This window comes from Neovison vison, chromosome 14 (genome assembly GCF_020171115.1).
Source record: "Neovison vison isolate M4711 chromosome 14, ASM_NN_V1, whole genome shotgun sequence".
Taxonomy (NCBI): domain Eukaryota; kingdom Metazoa; phylum Chordata; class Mammalia; order Carnivora; family Mustelidae; genus Neogale; species Neogale vison.
Genome location: NC_058104.1, coordinates 5,439,386 through 5,458,014, shown reverse-complemented (window position 1 = coordinate 5,458,014; position 18,629 = coordinate 5,439,386). Strand labels below are relative to the sequence as shown.

Genomic DNA, 18,629 nt, shown 5'->3' with positions numbered 1-18,629 from the left:
GAGTAGTGGACACCTGTGGAGCCAGAACAGCTTTCTGGGTGGAGGGAAGAGCATTGTGTGCAGACGGTGAAGCAAAGGCAAGGCACTGCCTTCAGTGCCTTCAGCACTGGAAGAAGGCCGTGTGGCTGGAGCATGGGGGGAAGCTGTGGGCATCGAGGCTGGAGAGATGGTCAGGGAAGACCGACCTGGGTTGTTGGGTATCTTAGATTTTAGACTAAGTGTAATGGGAGGTCCCTGAAGGGGTTAAAACACCACTCTGGCTCCTCATAGAAAATACTTGAAAAAGTCCGTAATAGGCAGTTAATTAAGTTATTATAGGAGTCTAAATGAGAGTTGATGGTGACCTCAAGTAGAGTTGTGAGAGAACAGGTAGAGAGAAGTATATGAACCCCAAATATATTCTGGAGGCAGAATCAACAATATTTGTAAATGAACTCGATGGTGAGTTTGAGAAAGAGGGAGGTGTTGAGAACGACTCCCCAGTTGCTGGCATGCGCATTTGTGGAGATGCCATTTACTAAAATGATAACTGAGAGAGAAACAAATTACGGAGGGAGGAGTAAGAGCTCTCTTCGGACTAGGTTAAGTTTCAGATGTTCAATGGAGATGGTAGACAGGAAGTCAGAATACAGATCTGGAGCTCAGAAGGCAGTCTGTCATGCGGCATCTGGATGACTCAGTTGGTTAGGTGTCCGTCTTTTGGTTTCGGCTCAGGTCATGATCTCAGGGTTGTGAGACTGAGCCCTGTGTGGGGCTCTCTGTGTGCTCAGGTGGAGTCTGTTTGGGATTCTCTCCCTTTCCCTCTGCTCCTCTCCCCTGTCCTCTCTCGTGTGTGCATGTGCTTTCTCTCATATACATACATACATACATACGTATGTATGTGTGTGTATATATAATCTTTAAAAAGGGTCTGTTACAGAGGCTTAAATTAAGCTGTAAATAGATGATATTTAAAGCTGTGAAAATAGGGGCACTTGGGTGGCTCAGTAGGTTAAAGCCTCTGCCTTCAGCTCAGGTCATGATCCTGGGGTCCTGGGATCGAGCCCCGCATCTGGCTCTCTGCTAAGCAGGGAGCCTGCTTCCCCCTCTCTCTCTGCCTGCTGCTCTACCTACTTGTAATCTCTCTCTCTGTCAAATAAATAAATAAAATCTTTAAAGCTGTGAAAATACAGATCAAGGTAGTGAATGTACATACAATAAGGAGAAATGAGAGCTTAATATCGAAATGAGAGAAACACCAACTTTAGAGGCCAGGTAAAGGAGGGGCCATCAGCAAATTAGCCTGAGGGGAGGCTCAGGGTATACGTGGCAGCACAAAGAGCGTGGTGCCATGGAGGCCAAGGAGAGGCTACTATAGGTCAAAAAAGATGCAGACGGTTGATCCATTGCATTAAGCAACATGGAAGTCACCAAAGACCTTACTGATAGCTGTGTTGCTGGAATGCTGAGCATGCAAACTATATTGAAATGGGTAGAAAAATAGGTACTTCTGTTTCTTGCAATATGTTGGGATTACTTACCCTAGAAAATCTTTCTATATAAAGTGCCTGGAAGTGTTGGTTGAAATATAAAAGAATCTCCTTTACGATGCATAGCTGAGTACCCAAGAAAATAAAGTAAATCAGCAGGGGTGAAAAGAAACCAAAAAGAGGTACTTCGAAACCTCAGACTCTTAGCTGGCTCTCTATGTTATGATTGTTCTGGAGGCATTTGCCGGTCTTTGCAATCAAGAAACTTTAACAGCTGCCCAAGAAAGAGACCTAGAGGGGCGCCTGGGTGGCTCAGTGGGTTAAAGCCTCTGCCTTTGGCTCAGGTCATGATCTCAGTGTCCTGGGATCGAGCCCTGCATTGGGCTCTCTGCTCAGCAGGGAGCCTGCTTCCTCCTCTCTCTCTGCCTGCTTCTCTGCCTACTTGTGATCTCTATCTGTCAAATAAAATAAAATCTTAAAAAAAAAAAGAGAGAGAGACTTCAGGACCTAAAGAGGCAGGGAGTGGGAACTGAAACCCCTGGATATGGTTGCAACTCTTGAAGGGCGACACACTGAGTGAGAAGATGGGAGAGGAAGAATCCGATAGCTGGTGAAAGAAGGTGACAGAGAGTTCTCCTTCTGGATCTGGGCTCTGGGTGGGGAAAACTCTTCCCTAGAATAAAAAACCACTCTTCCTTTAACGTATTTTTGGGATTCAGAATCACACTACTCAGGTGATCTGGCTAGTCCTTGGAAAAGGAATTCAATTACAGCGTACAATTTGATAGCATACAAGGACATCTGATAGGGACGAAACGATTCCTCTTCGGAAGGACATCCACACAGGCATCCCCAGACTCACCAGAGATGAGATTACGATCCAAAAATTATAAGACCCCTGAAGCAATGCCTGTCTGAGTCCATAGAAAATAAGCTAGACTCAGATTCTCGAGAGTATTAAGAATTAATACTCAAGAGTATTAAGAATTGGGACCATTAGTAATAGTTATAGCTAGTTATAGAATAATAAGTAAGTTTGAAATGTTTACTGAATAAAAGGTGGAAAGGAAACAGGAAGTAATAGAATGTCTTCCAAGGAGGGAATATGTGGAAAAGAACAAGATAATGCTTCCAGTAATTAAAAATGTAAGTACTTAAATAGATGCTTCCGCGATGGCTTAAACAGCAGACTAACTACAGCTGAGACTAACTACAACAACTGGAGAATTGATCACCACCCAGGAGGAAACAGGAGGTAAGAGACATGGAGAACCCAATGAGAAAGTTTATCGCTTGTCCACATGAAGAGAATCAAGAGAACAGTGTGGGGAGCATATTCTAAGGACATGCCTGAGTTCCTTCCTGAGGTCATAGAATAAAAAGCACGAATCTTATGATTCAGAAATCACGTGTGCCCCTTGACACCTAGTGGTGGTCACACCGCAGGAGACTGAGGGCACAGAGGATTTTTGCAGCTGCCAGAGGAAAGGACAGGGGAGCAGGTCAGCCAGACTGGGCACTTCTCAACAGAGACCATAGAAACCAGAGGCGGCAGCTGGGAAGAACAGAACTGGCAGCCCGGAGTTGCAGACCCAGCTACACCACCCGCCAGGCACCTGGCCGCGGAGGACGCAACGCAGGTACTTTGCACCGCAGACCCTAACTGAGAGGGGCTTCTGAAGGATGCGCCTGAGGGCGAAGGCCACCCGAAGCTGCCCCTGGAGAGGAAGACGATCTGAGGTGTATGGGAAAATGGTGATCAAGGGGCTGGACGGTAGGTGTGTGTAACCAGTACGGATGAAGCCGAGAGCGAGGCGTACCCCTGACTACCTACACCTGTCGGAGTTTTTGCGGCGGAACCTCGGAAACTACAACTCCCGTGAGGCTCCGCGCGGCACGCAGGCGCCGTGGCATACGTGTTGTGCGTGGCCGTTCTAGAACGCTGCTCTGAGGGCCCGGGCGCCATGTTGGGGCCGAGGGGACTACGGGGAGGCGCTTGAAGCGGCGGGAGTGGTGCGGGAGCGGGTTGGACCTGGGTTGGTAGGAGCCCCGCCCCTCCCGCCTCAGCGGATCATGACCCGGGCAGCGGCCGTGGAGGTCAAGGTGGCGGGGGACGTGGCGTGGCAGGGCCGGCGCTAGAGATGATGCCGTTTCCGGTGACAACCCCGGGATCACAACAGACACCGCCGCCGCCCAAGCGCTATGGCATCTCCTCCCCCATCAGCTTAGCAGCCCCCAAGGAGACTGACTGCGTACTTACCCAGAAGTTAATTGAAACCCTGAAGCCCTTTGGGGTTTTTGAAGAGGAAGAGGAACTGCAGCGCAGGATTTTAATTTTGGAAAAATTAAATAATCTGGTAAAGGAATGGATACGAGAAATCAGTGAAAGCAAGAGCCTTCCACAAGCTGTAATTGAAAATGTTGGAGGGAAAATCTTTACGTTTGGCTCATACAGGTTAGGAGTACACACGAAAGGCGCTGACATTGATGCGCTGTGCGTTGCGCCGAGACATGTTGATCGAAGTGACTTTTTCACCTCATTCTATGACAAATTGAAATTACACGAAGAAGTAAAAGATTTAAGGGCTGTTGAGGAGGCCTTTGTACCAGTTATTAAACTGTGTTTTGATGGTATAGAGATTGATATTTTGTTTGCTAGGTTGGCACTGCAGACTATTCCAGAAGATTTGGACCTAAGAGATGACAGTCTGCTTAAAAACTTAGATATTAGATGCATAAGAAGCCTTAACGGTTGCCGGGTGACAGATGAAATTTTACATCTAGTTCCAAACATTGACAACTTCAGGTTAACTCTCAGAGCCATCAAACTGTGGGCCAAATGCCACAATATCTATTCCAATATATTAGGATTCCTGGGAGGTGTTTCTTGGGCCATGCTAGTAGCGAGAACTTGCCAGCTCTACCCAAATGCAATAGCATCAACTCTTGTTCGTAAGTTTTTCTTGGTATTTTCTGAATGGGAATGGCCAAATCCAGTGCTACTGAAAGAGCCTGAAGAGCGGAATCTTAATTTGCCTGTATGGGACCCAAGAGTAAATCCCAGTGATAGGTACCATCTTATGCCCATAATCACACCAGCGTACCCACAGCAGAACTCCACATACAATGTGTCTGTTTCAACAAGGATGGTCATGATTGAGGAGTTTAAACAAGGGCTTGCTATCACACATGAAATTTTGCTGAGTAAGGCAGAGTGGTCTAAGCTTTTTGAAGCTCGAAGCTTCTTTCAAAAGTACAAGCATTATATTGTACTCCTAGCAAGTGCACCAACAGAAAAACAACATCTAGAATGGGTGGGCTTGGTGGAGTCAAAAATCCGAATCCTGGTTGGAAGCTTGGAGAAGAATGAATTTATTACTCTGGCGCATGTGAATCCTCAGTCATTTCCAGCACCTAAAGAAAATCCTGACAAGGAACAATTTCGTACAATGTGGGTGATTGGGTTAGTGTTAAAAAGGCCAGAAAACTCTGACGTTCTCAGTATTGATCTCACCTATGATATCCAGTCTTTCACAGATACAGTTTATAGGCAAGCAATAAATAGCAAGATGTTTGAGATGGATATGAAAATTGCTGCAATGCATTTAAGAAGAAAGGAACTTCATCAACTGCTGCCTAATCATGTGCTTCAGAAACGGAAAACCCATTCAACGGAAGGTGTCACTTTAACAGCTTTGAGTGACAGCAGCCTTGGCTTGTCTACAGACAGTGAAGACAGCATGTCTGTGCCTTTACCTGCTGGCACTATGAAGACCGGCCCAGCGACTGGCAGCTCTCAGGGCAGAAACAGTCCTGCTCCTGCTGTAATGGCAGCATCTGTGACCGCCGTACAAGTTACTGAAGTTTCCTTGCAACAAGGGACTCCCAGCGAAAGCTTAGGGGGTGCGTCAAGCGAAAGCATTCCTCAGACTGCCTCACAGCCAGCCCTCCTTCCACTACCAAAGGCCACAGTTGCCAGAGTTGTTTCTTCAACACGTCTGGTAAACCATCCACCCAGGCCATCAGGGAGCACTGCGACAAACATAGCTAATCCTATTGTGGGCGTCTAGTCGGCATTCTCACCTCATAAAGGACCAAGGAAACTAAAAGAAGAGGAACAGACTCATAAAGAGACAAGTACAACTCCATTAGAAACTACTCCGACCGTGCCTGGCCTTGTGGCAAACATCCAGTACAGAACTTTCTAATATCCCGGCTCTCCCTGCAAATCCTGTTACCAAGAATTTGGGAAGACAGATTGAACTGATACAAACAACCTCAAAGGTCCATAAACTATATCTGCCAACACAACCTGTTGTCTTCAAATGCTAAAGGAGGAGAACGAAGGGTACCAAACTAGATTTGACTCAAGCTAGATTTAGCCTTACTTGGTAACTTCCCTTACTTGGCTAATTTGATCAGAGGTCCAGGTTAGTATGTGATGCTAGAAGTACTACTACAAATGCGTCAGCAGCGGTTACAGTAACTTTTAAAGGAGACTGCCCATAAAGAGAAAAGAGAAAAAGCCCTCCAGCTATATTTGTACCCATGCCTGACATCTGGACTGGATTTATGTTTGATGCATTGTTGGGGAAAATTTGCAATACAAACTGGTATTGGAATTCCTTACACTGATGATGCACTTTATGTATATTTTTATTAGAAAGTAGAACTAATTTTAAGTTTTTCAGCTTGATGAGTTTTAGTTTTTTTCCTAAAGACTTTTCTTCATTATTAACTGTCAAACCGGATGCACTTGTGCAGTGTATACTAAACTCCAGAAAAAGCACAAACATCCATTTAGCTTGGTCCCCATGACGTAGCTTTAACCCTTTAAAATGAAATGTCAGCTCATTGGGTATATATCTGACACTGAAACAGTGATCAGTAATTCTTTGGTTTTGCCGGGATGCCATCAAGAAATAATATGTTGGTTTTATCTGTGGAATTGTTTTAGAGTGTGTACAATCAGCAGTCACACAGCAAATACTGTCTCATAGCTAACAGAGCTCCATGTTCATGTGTCCTTAAGCATTTGTCCTAAACAAAAAAACTTTTACTTCCCCTCCCTTCTCTTTGCTTGTATGTACGAGGTATGCTTGTATGTAAGAGTCCTAAAAAAAAACAAACCCCAGCATGCTAATGTATTCTTAACCATGATGTGAAACCCATAATCCTGTGGTCACATGGTACAAAACACTGGATTTTGATTCCATGGCTTTTGATTCATGAAAGCTTTACTGAAAGTAATGAATTGGGAAACAGTTACCAGTCTCGGATGGCTATTTGACCTATACAGAGGAGAAATTTTGTATGCACCCACAGAGTATCTGCTTACAGTAAAGCTAATTTCCAGTTTAAACCTGTAGCAAAAAGGCATCTTCTCCAAAATATTTAAGCCAATTTTTATTTTAAAGGAATCGCTAAAATTTATTGGTAAATTTTATATGTGGAAACATACAAAATAGTTCCTAGCAAGCACTTGATATCTAGTAGCTTCCGGTTTTTGTTTTATTCTACAAGAGATTAGGAATGCCTTCCTTTAAAAAAAAAAAAAAAGACTACTCATAACTAAGTGGCAGGACGTCCATGTTTAGGACACGTGAATGGCCGCAGATGTAGATGAATTGAAGTTTTGTCTTAATTTGGACACAGTGAGCCTGACAGTTTTCCGGTTAGCCTGGTCCTAATTCCTGCCTTTCTACCACATGTGCATTTTTCATGTGAAACCGTAATTTATTTCTTAAGCCCTTTCCCTATCCTTCTAGATTCTTTCCAAAGTTGGAATATAGTCTTCTTCCTTTTAGGCTCTGCAGTAATTGAGGCTTTGTTTTCACCCCTACTTTGTGATGTCAAGTTCACAGTGTTCCTATTGCCCACATCTTTGCCCCGTGCAGTCACCTTGTCCTTCCGCCACAGTAAGTCAGGTGAAGTGTGCCCGAGACCTGCGGGGTCTGGCTGGAATTGCCAGGCACAAATGTAGCTTGTCATTTTGTTTACATGTTGGCGGAAAAATTAGTTTATTAAGTGTTTTATGTAATTCTACTTGTTTAACCACATTGGAAACTTGGAGCTTTCTAGTTTTCATTAACTGAATATCAGACAAGTTTTTTTCACATGTACATAGTGTCTCATAACTGGAGTTGGCTTTGTTTTGTAAAACCAGTACCCCTTGTATTTTTCAAGCGCTGTTTTGCAAACAGATGTATTTCTCCATTGAAAACACAATAAAAATAAAGAAGCAAGCAAAGGGGTTTAAATCTGACAAAAAGAGTTCAGATGCTTGGGATGCCTGGGGGGCTCAGTTGGTTAAGTGTCTGCCTTAGTTAGGTTCAGGTCATGTTGATCTTGGAGTCTCTGGATGGAGCCCCCATGTCAGGCTCTCTGCTCAACAGGGAGTCTGCTTCTCCCTCTCCCTCTGCCCTTCCTTCTGCTCCATTTTTCTCTCCCTCTCAAAAAAAAAAAAAAAAAAGTTCAGTTGCTTTTACATTGTTGCAGAGGAGAGTAAAGACACTGATGGAATTTTTGACTTTATTGAGTCTAGAATTCATGTTATCATGCTAGGGGAACATGTGAAACCGTTAAAACTTCATTAGGCAGCTCCCTCCTCTCAGGTTCTGCCTGGGGCAGCCGTGTGGGAGGGAGGCCGAGATGGCAGATGAGATTGTCAAGGCTCAGGCCGCACGCGGCCTGGTGGCAACACAATCTTCGGGAAGATCATTCGCAAGGAAATCCCAGCCAAAATAATTTTTGAGGATGACCAGTGTCTTGCTTTCCATGACATTTCCCCTCAAGCACCAACTCATTTTCTGGTGATATCCAAGAAACATATATCCCAGATTTCTGTAGCAGAAGATGATGATGAAAGTCTTCTTGGACATTTAATGATTGTTGGCAAGAAATGTGCTGCTGATTTGGGCCTGAAGAAGGGTTATCGAAGGTGGTGAATGAAGGTTCAGATGGGGACAGTCTGTCTATCATGTTCATCTCCATGTTCTTGGAGGTCGGCAGATGAATTGGCCTCCTGGTTAAGCTTGTTTTAGGGTTGATTTTCCCTCCTCTAGGCAGTGGTCAATATTTCCCAGTTCTGTAGGTTAAACAATATACTTCCTTTTGCCTATGTATGGAGAGATTGAGGAAATAATTTTTAAAAGCCGTACATAATAAAAGACAGTGTTGCATGGTTAAAAAAAAAAAACCTTTATTAGGTAAAAAAAAAATGGAGTAAAAATTTTAATCAAAAGAAGGCAAGGGATGCCTGGGTGGCACAGTTAGTTAAGCCGCTGCCTTCGGTTCAGGTCATGATCCCAGGGTCCTGGGATTGAGTCCCACATTGGGCTCCTTGCTCAGTGGGGAACCTGCTCTCTCTCTGCCTCTGCCTGCTTGTGCATTCTCTCTCTCTCTCTCTCTCTGAGAAATAAATAAATAAATAAATAATTTTTTAAAAAGGCAAGAAAAAAGGGGGGCAGAGCATAGGAAAAAATAGGTAAAAAGAAAATACAGTCTAAGAGGGTGGAAATGAAACCAAGTATGTGTCACTATACATAACGAATGGACCAGACTTTCTGACTAAGAAGCGCGCATCGGATTACACAGAATAACTGAGCGCAGCTGTATGCTATATACGAGAGACACATCCAAAAGTTAAGATAGGAAAGAATGGAAATAATTCACGCTAAGGAAGAGAGACCGGTAGAGTGACAGTGTCACCCAGGCAGATTTCAGAGCCAATAACAACTAGGGACAAAAAGTGACCACTGTTCTAGTGGTAGAATAAATGATATACCATGAACATTGAACAATTTGAAACTTATTTGCACAGGGCGCCTGGGTGGCTCAGTGGGTTAGGCCGCTGCCTTCGGCTCAGGTCATGATCTCAGGGTCCTGGGATCGAGTCCCGCATCGGGCTCTCTGCTCAGCAGGGAGCCTGCTTCCCTCTCTCTCTCTCTCTCTGCCTGCCTCTCCGACTACTTGTGATTTCTCTCTGTCAAATAAATAAATAAAATCTTTAAAAAAAAAAAAGAAACTTATTTGCACACAATAAATGAGCCTCAACATAAAGTAACATAACAGGTGAGGATTAGCAGAAATTGCAAAGTATCATTGTCATAAAAGATTTTAAAGCAGCTCTTCCATTAACTGATACCAAGCAGACAAAAAAAAAAAAAAAAAAGGACAGGGGTAACCGTTTTGAACGTGAGAGGTTGGCAAGCTCCTATAAAGGGCTAGATAGTAAATATTTTCAGCTTCGTGAGGCCATACGGTCTCTGTCTCAACTACTTAACCCTGGCTTTGTGGAGTGCAAGTGGCCACAATATGCACACAGATGGCCGGGGCTGGGTTTGTTACCTTCCCCTACCGACCAGTGTTGGTCATCCCTGATCTATTGGACATCTATTAGAGCACCTTCCAGCCAACTGTTGGAAAGTGTGTATCATTCTCAAATAAGCCCTGGATGTGTGCAAAAATTAGCCTCCTGCTTGATCAGAAAATAAGACTCTGCATATTACAGAACATCAGATTCATAGAGCATAGTCTCTGATTACAAAACAGGTTTTATTTTATTCAGTAACAAATAGCATAGAGAAGCGTTTCCTAAAGAAGATGCCAAAAAATGACCGAAACCATTAAAGACTGATGCACAGAATCTCTTAATTGTCATAAATAACGAAGAGTGAAAAGTGAAAAACAAGCCCGTGCAGGGAGATTATAGAATACATAAAGCTGCCAAATGATTACTATCTGGACTGTATCAAGGGTGCCAGAAACAGTCTGTTCAAGATGAAACTCCCCAGTAAAACATGGGCAAGAGAAGTACATAGGCTTCTCAGAAGAGGAGCTAGGAATGCAGTCAGCACAGAAAGATGCCCCATCTCCATAGCGGTGAGGAAACGTGGGTTAAGACCACAGCAACTGGTCCTACAGAACATCAGTCTGACAACATGTGGGCTTGTGGACGAGGGGGAGCCGGGGGAGCTCTAACATGGGACTGTGAAAGTGGGAAGTGCTCTCTGCCCCTTGGGAGACAGTTTGGACTTAACCAGCACCATTGGCCCGCTCATGCATGTCTCTGCCACTAGGCTGTGCGGCATTGCTGTGGTTCTTTTTACTGGTCCCCCAAACCTTAAAGGTGCCTTTCTGCGGGCCCCCTCTGCAGCTGCCTCCAGAGTGCTACACGCCTCCAATTTTCCTCCAGTGTGCATGTAAATGGCACTTTCTACATATGCCATGATGTCAGAAGAGTCGGAAGCACTCTCCTAGAGACTCTGTTCCGTGGATCACCAGGAGACACGTACAGGAATGTTGGGAGCAGCATTTTGTAATAGCTTCAAGCTTGAAATAACCCACAAACCCATAAATGGGGGAACGGATAGATGGTGGTGTCTTCATGCAACGAGCAGCGTAGAGCTGTGAGGTCAAATGAGCCGTAGCTCCATGCATTAGCGTAGAGCTAGCTCGTAACCTGGAGTAAACAAGACAATTGCAGAAAAATAGTAGGGTACAAAGTAGAGCAGTATAACTTAGGGATACAAAACTGCATGATCCAACCGTAAATAAAGAGTAAGGGGGATGAAGCAGTGTTCGTTTTATTGTTGGTCTAAGTTATAAATGCTCTCAGACGTCTGACTATTCTGTGGTCAAAAACCCAGTACCACAGCGGTCGCTTAGAAGTGTCAGGAGCTGCATTAGGTAACGAGCTGAGCCCGAGACAGGTTTCTTTTCTTTCTACCGGCAGCGGTAGTCGGGGTCATCACAGCTGCTGCTATGTTCAGCCCCACCATTCTAGATCATGCCTGCAGTCCAGAAGGTCCCCTCCAGCACGGGATGATCCCAGGGCCACTGCCATCACATCAGCATTTGAAGCAGGAAGAGGGGGCCGGGCAAAAGTGTCTTTGCCAACCGTATCCTCCTCCCGTGGAACTTTCCTAGAAGTCCCAGTGGGAACATGCCGTCCTCGCTCAGTGACCGGACCTTTGTCGCGTGGCCCTGATGATCTGCAGGGAAGACTGGGAAAGGTAGTTTTTGTGAGCGGTGCGTGTTACCTCGTCATTGCTCACCATGCTGCTGTTAGGGAGGAGGAGAGAATGGGTCCTTCCCAGCACTGAAGGCTGTCTCCCACACAGCACTCAGATATGTAGACGTTCAAACACTTCCAAGTAACTCAGGGATCAAGAAAGACTTCAGTGTGGATCAGAACTTGGGGGAGGCAGCTGATGTGGGATTTGGAAAGACGGGGATAGCTTTTTTAAGATTTTATTTTATTTTATTTTTTAAAGATTTTATTTATTTATTTGACAGAGAGAGATCACAAGTAGGCAGAGAGGCAGGCAGAGAGAGAGAGGAGGAAGCAGGCTCCCCGCTGAGCAGAGAGCCGGATGTGGGGCTCGATCCCAGGACTCCGAGATCATGACCTGAGCTGAAGGCAGAGGCTTTAACCCACTGAGCCACCCAGGCGCCCCTTATTTTATTTTATTTTATTAAGATTTTATTTATTTATTTGACAGAGATCACAAGTAGGCAGAGAGGCTGGCAGAGAGAGGGGGGAAAGCAGTCTCCCTGCTGAGCAGAGAGCCCAATGCGGGGCTCGATCCCAGGACCCTGGGATCATGACCTGAGCCAAAGGCAGAGGCTTTAACCCACTGAGCCACCCAGGTGCCCCCAAGATTGTATTTATTTTAGAGTCCTAGCACCAGTGGGGGGAGGGGCAGAGAGTCTCTCAAGCAGACTCCGTGCTGAGCGTGGAGCCTGACACGGGGCTCAGTCTCATGACCCTGAGATCATGACCTGAGCCGAAACCAAGAGTCAGACGCTCAACTGACTGAGCCACGCAGGCGCCCCCAAGGAGGGCCATTGCTTTACATGCTTATACTGAATGAAGACTGGACACTGGTGAGCTCCCCGCCTACTGCGTCAGGTACAAATACATGTCTAATAGCCTCCGTGAGAGAAGCAAGTAAGCAGTACAGAGCAGAAAGCAAACAGAAAACGCGCAGGGGAGAGGATCAATAAAATGAAAAGTAGGTTCTTTGGAAAGACTGGTAGTGCAAGCTGGAAGTAGTGCGCGAGCAAAGACCGAACTCCTGGACAGTCTCCCTGGCGGAGAGCGTGAGCAGTTTGGACGCACGCCCAGACCAGCCCGCCGTGCGGACCCCAGACCCTGCGTCTGAACAGGCCAGTTCTTCCTCACGCTGAGGACAAGATTATTCCAATACTGCTCCCCCGAGAGTCCAGAGGACAGAAGGAGAAGCAGCAGTTTACGAAGCCCGAGCCAGAGAATTTAAGGGCGGGAAGGTGGGGAGGGTCTCTCCGGTGGGCCCTCCAGCTTGGTGAGCCCGGGGCTTTGGTTTCTCGCCGCCCCCCTGCTCTTGCTGCCTGGAGCCAACCGACGCTTCCAGGACCAGAGTAGCTTCAGAAACCCCCACCTCTGGGTTCTTTTTGGTCAGAGGTTGGCTGAACAGTTTCTTTCTCAGTTGTGTGTGCCCCGCGCGGCCAGTATCTGTTTTCAGTAGCAATGCTGTCCTTGTCCACAGTCAGCTGACTGGTCCGGATTAGATTGTTGTATTTTAGGGAACAAACACCTCTCTTGGGGCGCCTGGGTGGCTCAGTGGGTTAAAGCCTCTGCCTTCTACTCCAGTCATGATCCCTGGTTATTGGGATCAAGCCCCACATCGGGCTCCCTGCTCAGTGGGGAGCCTTCTCCCCTCCCCTGCTCCGCCGCCGCCTGCTTCTCTCCCTACATGTGATCCCTATCTGTCAAGTAGATAAATAAAATCTTTTTTAAAAACCACCTCTCTTAATGCTAACAAATTCACTCGTATAATTTTACATAAATCTGCTCACATGATAGAAACTTTTTTGTGCCGCGGAATTCTGCCATTTCACATCAGTGCCTCCGCCGTTGTGATGCTTCCTGATTTCCCTGGTAATAACGTGGTATGGGCCTGTGTTCATTTTCTCTTGCCATAGGATAGCGTTCTGTAAGCACGGCACCCAGTCCTCAGCTCCTGGGTTGGAAGTCTGTTGTGGTGTGGCTGGGATCTCCAGGCACCACAAGGTCAAATCCAAGATGTCACCCAGGCTAAGCTCGTGTCAGGAGGCTGAATTTGTTTCCTCGCGGTCAGAGGACTGAGGTTCCCACTTCCCTGCTGGCCCCCATCTCCTTTCCACATGGCCCCCCACCCCTGCAGGTCAGCAATGTTGGACCAGCCCTCCCTTGTTCTTCGAATCTTTGCCTTCCTCTTGGCTTTTAAAGGTTCATGGGCTGGGGTTAGGCACACCCCCACCCCCCGGGTAATCTCCCTTTAGATGAACCCAGAGTGAACTGATCACTCAAAAACCTCTTTTGCCCTAAAGCAGACCGTCACTCAGGGCGTGTGGTTTCCACATGTACGGGTCCCTCTGCATTCAGGGCAGGTGACGCTACAAGGGCAAGGGTCGTGGGGGTCATCTTCGGTCTGGCTACCCGAGATCCACTTCTATAACCGTAGCAATGGCAGAACATTCCCACCCCTCCAGGCCCCACAGCCTCATGCCGTCATGTGTCCGTTCAAGTGCAAATGCTTGTCGGGTACATTGTGGGAGTCGGGCGCGGAGCAGGGGCCCAAGTTCGTCCAGTAAGCACAGCCCCCCGGTGCAGGGCGCCAGCCTCCCCACCTGCCCGCCTGTGGGACTGGAGGCCCCCGGCAGGCCGTGGCGGGCCAGGGGCAGGACAAGGATCAGGTGCTCCGGGTTAGAAAGAGGACCGTGGACGGCGAGGCGGAGTCGCTGGCGGTGTTTGAAATCCAGCCAGGCAAACCGCAGCTGGAGTCTGTGGTTGCATTTCAAGGCCTGGAACGACTCCGCCTGCCGTCCGCTGGGCTCTGAGCCAGCCTCGCGTTTTCCTGAAAGTTGGGACTCCTCCGCAGCCCAGCGAGTGACTCCCTCTGGCCACAGCCGAGGGGGGGTCTCCTTGCCCGGCTAGCTCACTCTGCCTTTGTCTGAGCTGCTTGTGCTTGGGCACCTGGAGGCCCAGCCCGGCCGGGACTCCAGGGGCCTTCACCTGTCACATAGACCCCCGCCACAGACCACGCTCCTGACATGGCCCTTCTCTGCTTCCAGCTTCTGCTGAGACGTGCAGGTGCTCGTGAGCTGCTGCAGCGCCCCTGGGTGGATGGGGAGAATGGCTGAGGGGCACCCCGAGTTGGTCTCTCCACAGGGGCTTTGTGTGGCCCAGCGCTCAGACCTTCAGGCCCTTCTGAGGCGCCGAAAGAGGATGGGGCGGGACAGTGAGTCTCGTGTCTGTGCCACACTCCCCCGAGGCGGGGTCTGACTCTCGGCCTCCTCTGTCTGCCGGGAGGCTGAGCATTTGCTGTCCTGCAGTTGGGCTCCCTGTGGACTCTGAGCTCTTTGCTTCTCTCCTCTCGGTCTCTCGAGGCGGGGAGCCAGCGGAAAGCAGGTGGCTTCTGCTGAGTGGTCTGTTCGGGCCCTTCAGTTACAGGTTCTGCTGTTACAGGACCTGAGCCGAAGGCAGAGGCTTAACCCACTGAGCCACCCAGGCACCCAGGTGCTCAATATTTATCTGGATGTAGAGTTGAAAACAATGTTCTTCCTAGAACTTTGACGGTGTTGGCCCATTTCTCGTAACTTCCAGTGCCCTTCTGAGAAGCTGCTAGATACTCGTCACCTCTCATGCTCAGTGGCTTTCTTCTCCTTCTGGAAGCACATAATTTCTTTATGCTGCTCCCGCCCCAGCCTTGCCCTGAGCAGTGACCCGTGTGCCTTGGGAGGGTGTGGATTTTCGGGGCACCCGGGTGGCTCAGTGGGTTAAAGCCTCTGCCTTTGGCTCAGGTCATGATCCCAGGGTCCTGGAATCGAGCCCCGCATCAGGCTCTCTGCTCAGCAGGGAGCCTGCTTCCTCCTCTCTCTCTGCCTGCCTCTGCCTACTTGTGATCTCTGTCTGTCAAATAAATAAATAAAAATCTTTAAAAAAAATGTGGATTTTCATCAGTATTCGTTTTGCGCATACATGAAAAGATAAAGGCGAGTGAACTAAGTCCAGTGTCTGATTCTTCTTTTCAAGCCCGGGCCATGGACGTGCCCCTGTGCACACAGTGGCCTCTTCTCTGCCCTCAGGAGCACAGAGAGGGCCCCACTGTGATCTCTGCGGCCTTCTTCCCAGCAGTTGGCATGAAATTCTGTGAGTTTTGTATGTGACAGCCCATGCTCATGCTCCTTCAAATAATCTGTAACTGACTGAAATATTGTAGGATCTCCCCCGACCCCTGGCCTCGCGGGGAGTGACAACCAAGTTGTGGCCAGGCTGACCAGCCATGTGCATACAGGACAACTTACCACTTTCAAAGATGCAAATAATGGCAAGAACTTGAAATGTAAAGAAAAGTGTATCTAGGAATGGATGATATGTTGACCCTGAGTGTGTACGTTCATTCATTCGTTTAGTAGATTGAAGAGGATATATGTTTAAAAACATTTACTTACTGGGATGCCTGGTGGCTCAGTTGGTTAAGTATACAACTCTTTCTTTCTTTCTTTTTTTTAAGATTTTATTTATTTATTTGAGAGATATAGAGAACAGAGGGAGAGTAAGAGAGAAAAGCAGGTTCCCCGCTGAGCAGGGAACCCAGTACGGGGCTTGATCCCGGGACGCGAAGGCAGATGCTGAACTGACTGAGCCACCCAGACCCCCTCAAAGTGTACAACTCTTGATCTCAGCTGGGGTCTTGATCTTGGCTCGGGACTTGATCACAGGGTCATGAGTTCAAGCCCCACGTTGTGCTCTGTGCTGGGTATGGAGCTTACTTGAAAAAAAAAATTATTTTCACCAAAGTTACATAGGTGCACAGTTAAGGCAGTCATCATTAAAAACAAAACTGTAGGGGTGCCTGGATGGCTCAGTGGGGTAAGCCTCTGCCTTCGGCTCAGGTCATGATCTCAGGGTCCTGGGATCAAGTCCCGCCTCTCTGCTCAGCAGAGAGTCTGCTTCCTCCTCTCTCTCTCTGCCTGCCTCTCTGCCTACTTCTGATCTCTCTCTGTCAAATAAATTAAAAATAAAAAAATTATTTTAAAAAAATAGAAAAATAAAAACAAAACCACAAAGACCACACGTGGAGTTCCCTGCCCCAGCCTGCCCTTCTTCCCAATTTTGCACTCCTCCAAGGAAATCATTCTCATCGGTGAACTATTTCTTTCTTGTCATTTAATTCCATCAACTCCACAGCTTAAAATGACAAGCTTATCCTACTACTACTTGATTTTTTTTTTTTTTAATTTTGGGCACATGTAGTGACTTCCTACTGTGAAGGTGGGAATGGCTCTTGTTCAAACGTCCAGCTGCCGTGCATGCTCCTGTGCAGTCGGTCGGAGCGGTGGTTGGATTAGGAAACAGGGTGCACTTTTCCTTACTGCCCAACCTTTAGTTTCTTTTGAAATTAATTATTGTCATTATTGTTTGTTTTTTCTTGATACTTTTCGCTAATGCAGTATTCCCTAGCTCTCTGCCAATTACCTTATTTCAAGATGCTCAGGTATCTGGGGATGCTGGGGTGGCTCAGTTAGTTAAGCATTTGTCTTCAGCTCAGGTCACGATCCCAGGGTCCTGGGATCGAGTCCCACATTTGGCTCTCTGCTCAGTGGCGAGTCTGTTTCTCCCTCTGTCCCTCCCCTGCCTTTCTCTCAAATAAATAAATATATAAGCATCTTTTTAAAAATCAATAATATATATATTAAAGAAAAAGATGAAAAGATGCTCAGACATATGGCATATTTGATTGGCTCCAGGGTTTTGGAGTCTCCTGCCTTATTTCAGTCTGGGCTGGCCACCCCTGAAGCCTGTAGCCATGGTTCGCATGCCTCTCCCTGGGGAAGGACCCCCTGTTTCTCCTGGTTCCTCCTTCCTTGTTCTAGGTTATACGCCCCTCTCTCAGTGGGGTGTCTCCCTGGTAGCTTCCTGAGAAAGTGCGCATGGGAATTAAAATTGCTTAAGACCCTGTATGTCTCAAAAGATCATTATCCTGCTTAATGCTCAATATTTATCTGGATGTAGAGTTGAAAACAATGTTCTTCCTAGAACTTTGACGGTGTTGGCCCATTTCTCGTAACTTCCAGTACCCTTCTGAGAAGCTGCTAGATACTCCTCACCCCTCATGCTCAGTGGCTTTCTTCTCCTTCTGGAAGCACATAATTTCTTTATGCTGCTCCCGCCCCAGCCTTGCCCTGAGCAGTGACCTGTGTGCCTTGGGAGGGTGTATTTAGACTCTGATGTTAGTCTTACCTTTTCATTTAAAAAAATTATGGTTGTATATCTTGACCCTTCATGCATTTTTATTATTATTTTTTTATTTTTTAGTTTTTATTTATTTGTCAGAGAGAGAGAGAGCACACAAGCAGGCAGAGCAGCAGGCAGAGGCAGAGAGAGAGGCAGTCTCCCTGCTGAGCAAGGAGCCCAATGTGGGACTCGATCCCAGCGCTCTGGGATCATGACCTGAGCCAAAGGCAGCCACTTAGCCGACTGAGCCACCCAGGTGTCCCCCTTCATGCATTTTTAATCTCTCTTATGTGTTGGACTTTGGATGGGCCATTTTAGTCTAAAAACTCGTGATCTTCAGTTCTGAAAAGCTATGTTACTGCCTTGATGATTTCTTTTGGCTCTTCTGTTATTCAAGTCCTGGATCTGTTTTTCTGATTTTTGGTCTCCTAGTTTCTCATCTTTGTCTTTTTGCTCCACTTTCAAAGCAGCAGCCTCCACCATCTCTTCTAGCCCGTGGTGAGTGGTGAGCAAGGGGAGCTCATTCCAGGGCAGCAGTGGAGGGCCGTGGAGATGCAGAATTGGGGGGGTGCGGCAGGAGTGACCCTTCTCTGGGGGCAGGCTTCCTTAAGAGAGACGGGACTGCTCTGCTTTGGTAGAAGGAACTGCTTCTGCCGCTGGACCCAGGGGACGCCCACTGGCTGTGGCTGGAGGGGAAAGTGGCCCGGGGTCAGCCGTGTCTGTGTGTGCTAGCTGTCACGTGTCGCTCGGTCCTTCCTGAGAGAAGACTTAGCGCCATCTCGTCACCTTGGGGGAACCAGACAGGGCCTTGCGTTCAGCTAAATAACATCTTGGTACTGCCACACTGCTGTTTCTTTGCCACGGTTCTGGAAGGCTCTTCACAGTCAGTCTGTCTG

The 18,629-nt window shown here is 47.3% G+C and overlaps 2 protein-coding genes and 1 pseudogene across 2 annotated transcripts in view; all 3 read left to right on the top strand.

Annotated features, from left to right (window-relative positions):
• RADIL (Rap associating with DIL domain) overlaps positions 1-18,629 on the top strand; it is an 84,096-nt gene that overhangs the window by 30,751 nt on the left and 34,716 nt on the right. The window lies entirely within an intron of this gene.
• On the top strand, positions 3,611-6,005 carry PAPOLB (poly(A) polymerase beta). Its single transcript, XM_044233590.1, has one exon. It carries the CDS (start codon positions 3,611-3,613, stop codon positions 5,537-5,539), a length of 1,929 nt encoding a protein of 642 aa, XP_044089525.1. The 3' UTR covers positions 5,540-6,005.
• On the top strand, positions 8,121-8,648 carry LOC122895841 (annotated as a pseudogene).

Coding starts and splice junctions, on each gene's coding strand:
- PAPOLB (XM_044233590.1), top strand. CDS start 3,611: ATGATGCCGTTTCCGGTGACAACCCCGGGATCACAACAGACACCGCCG.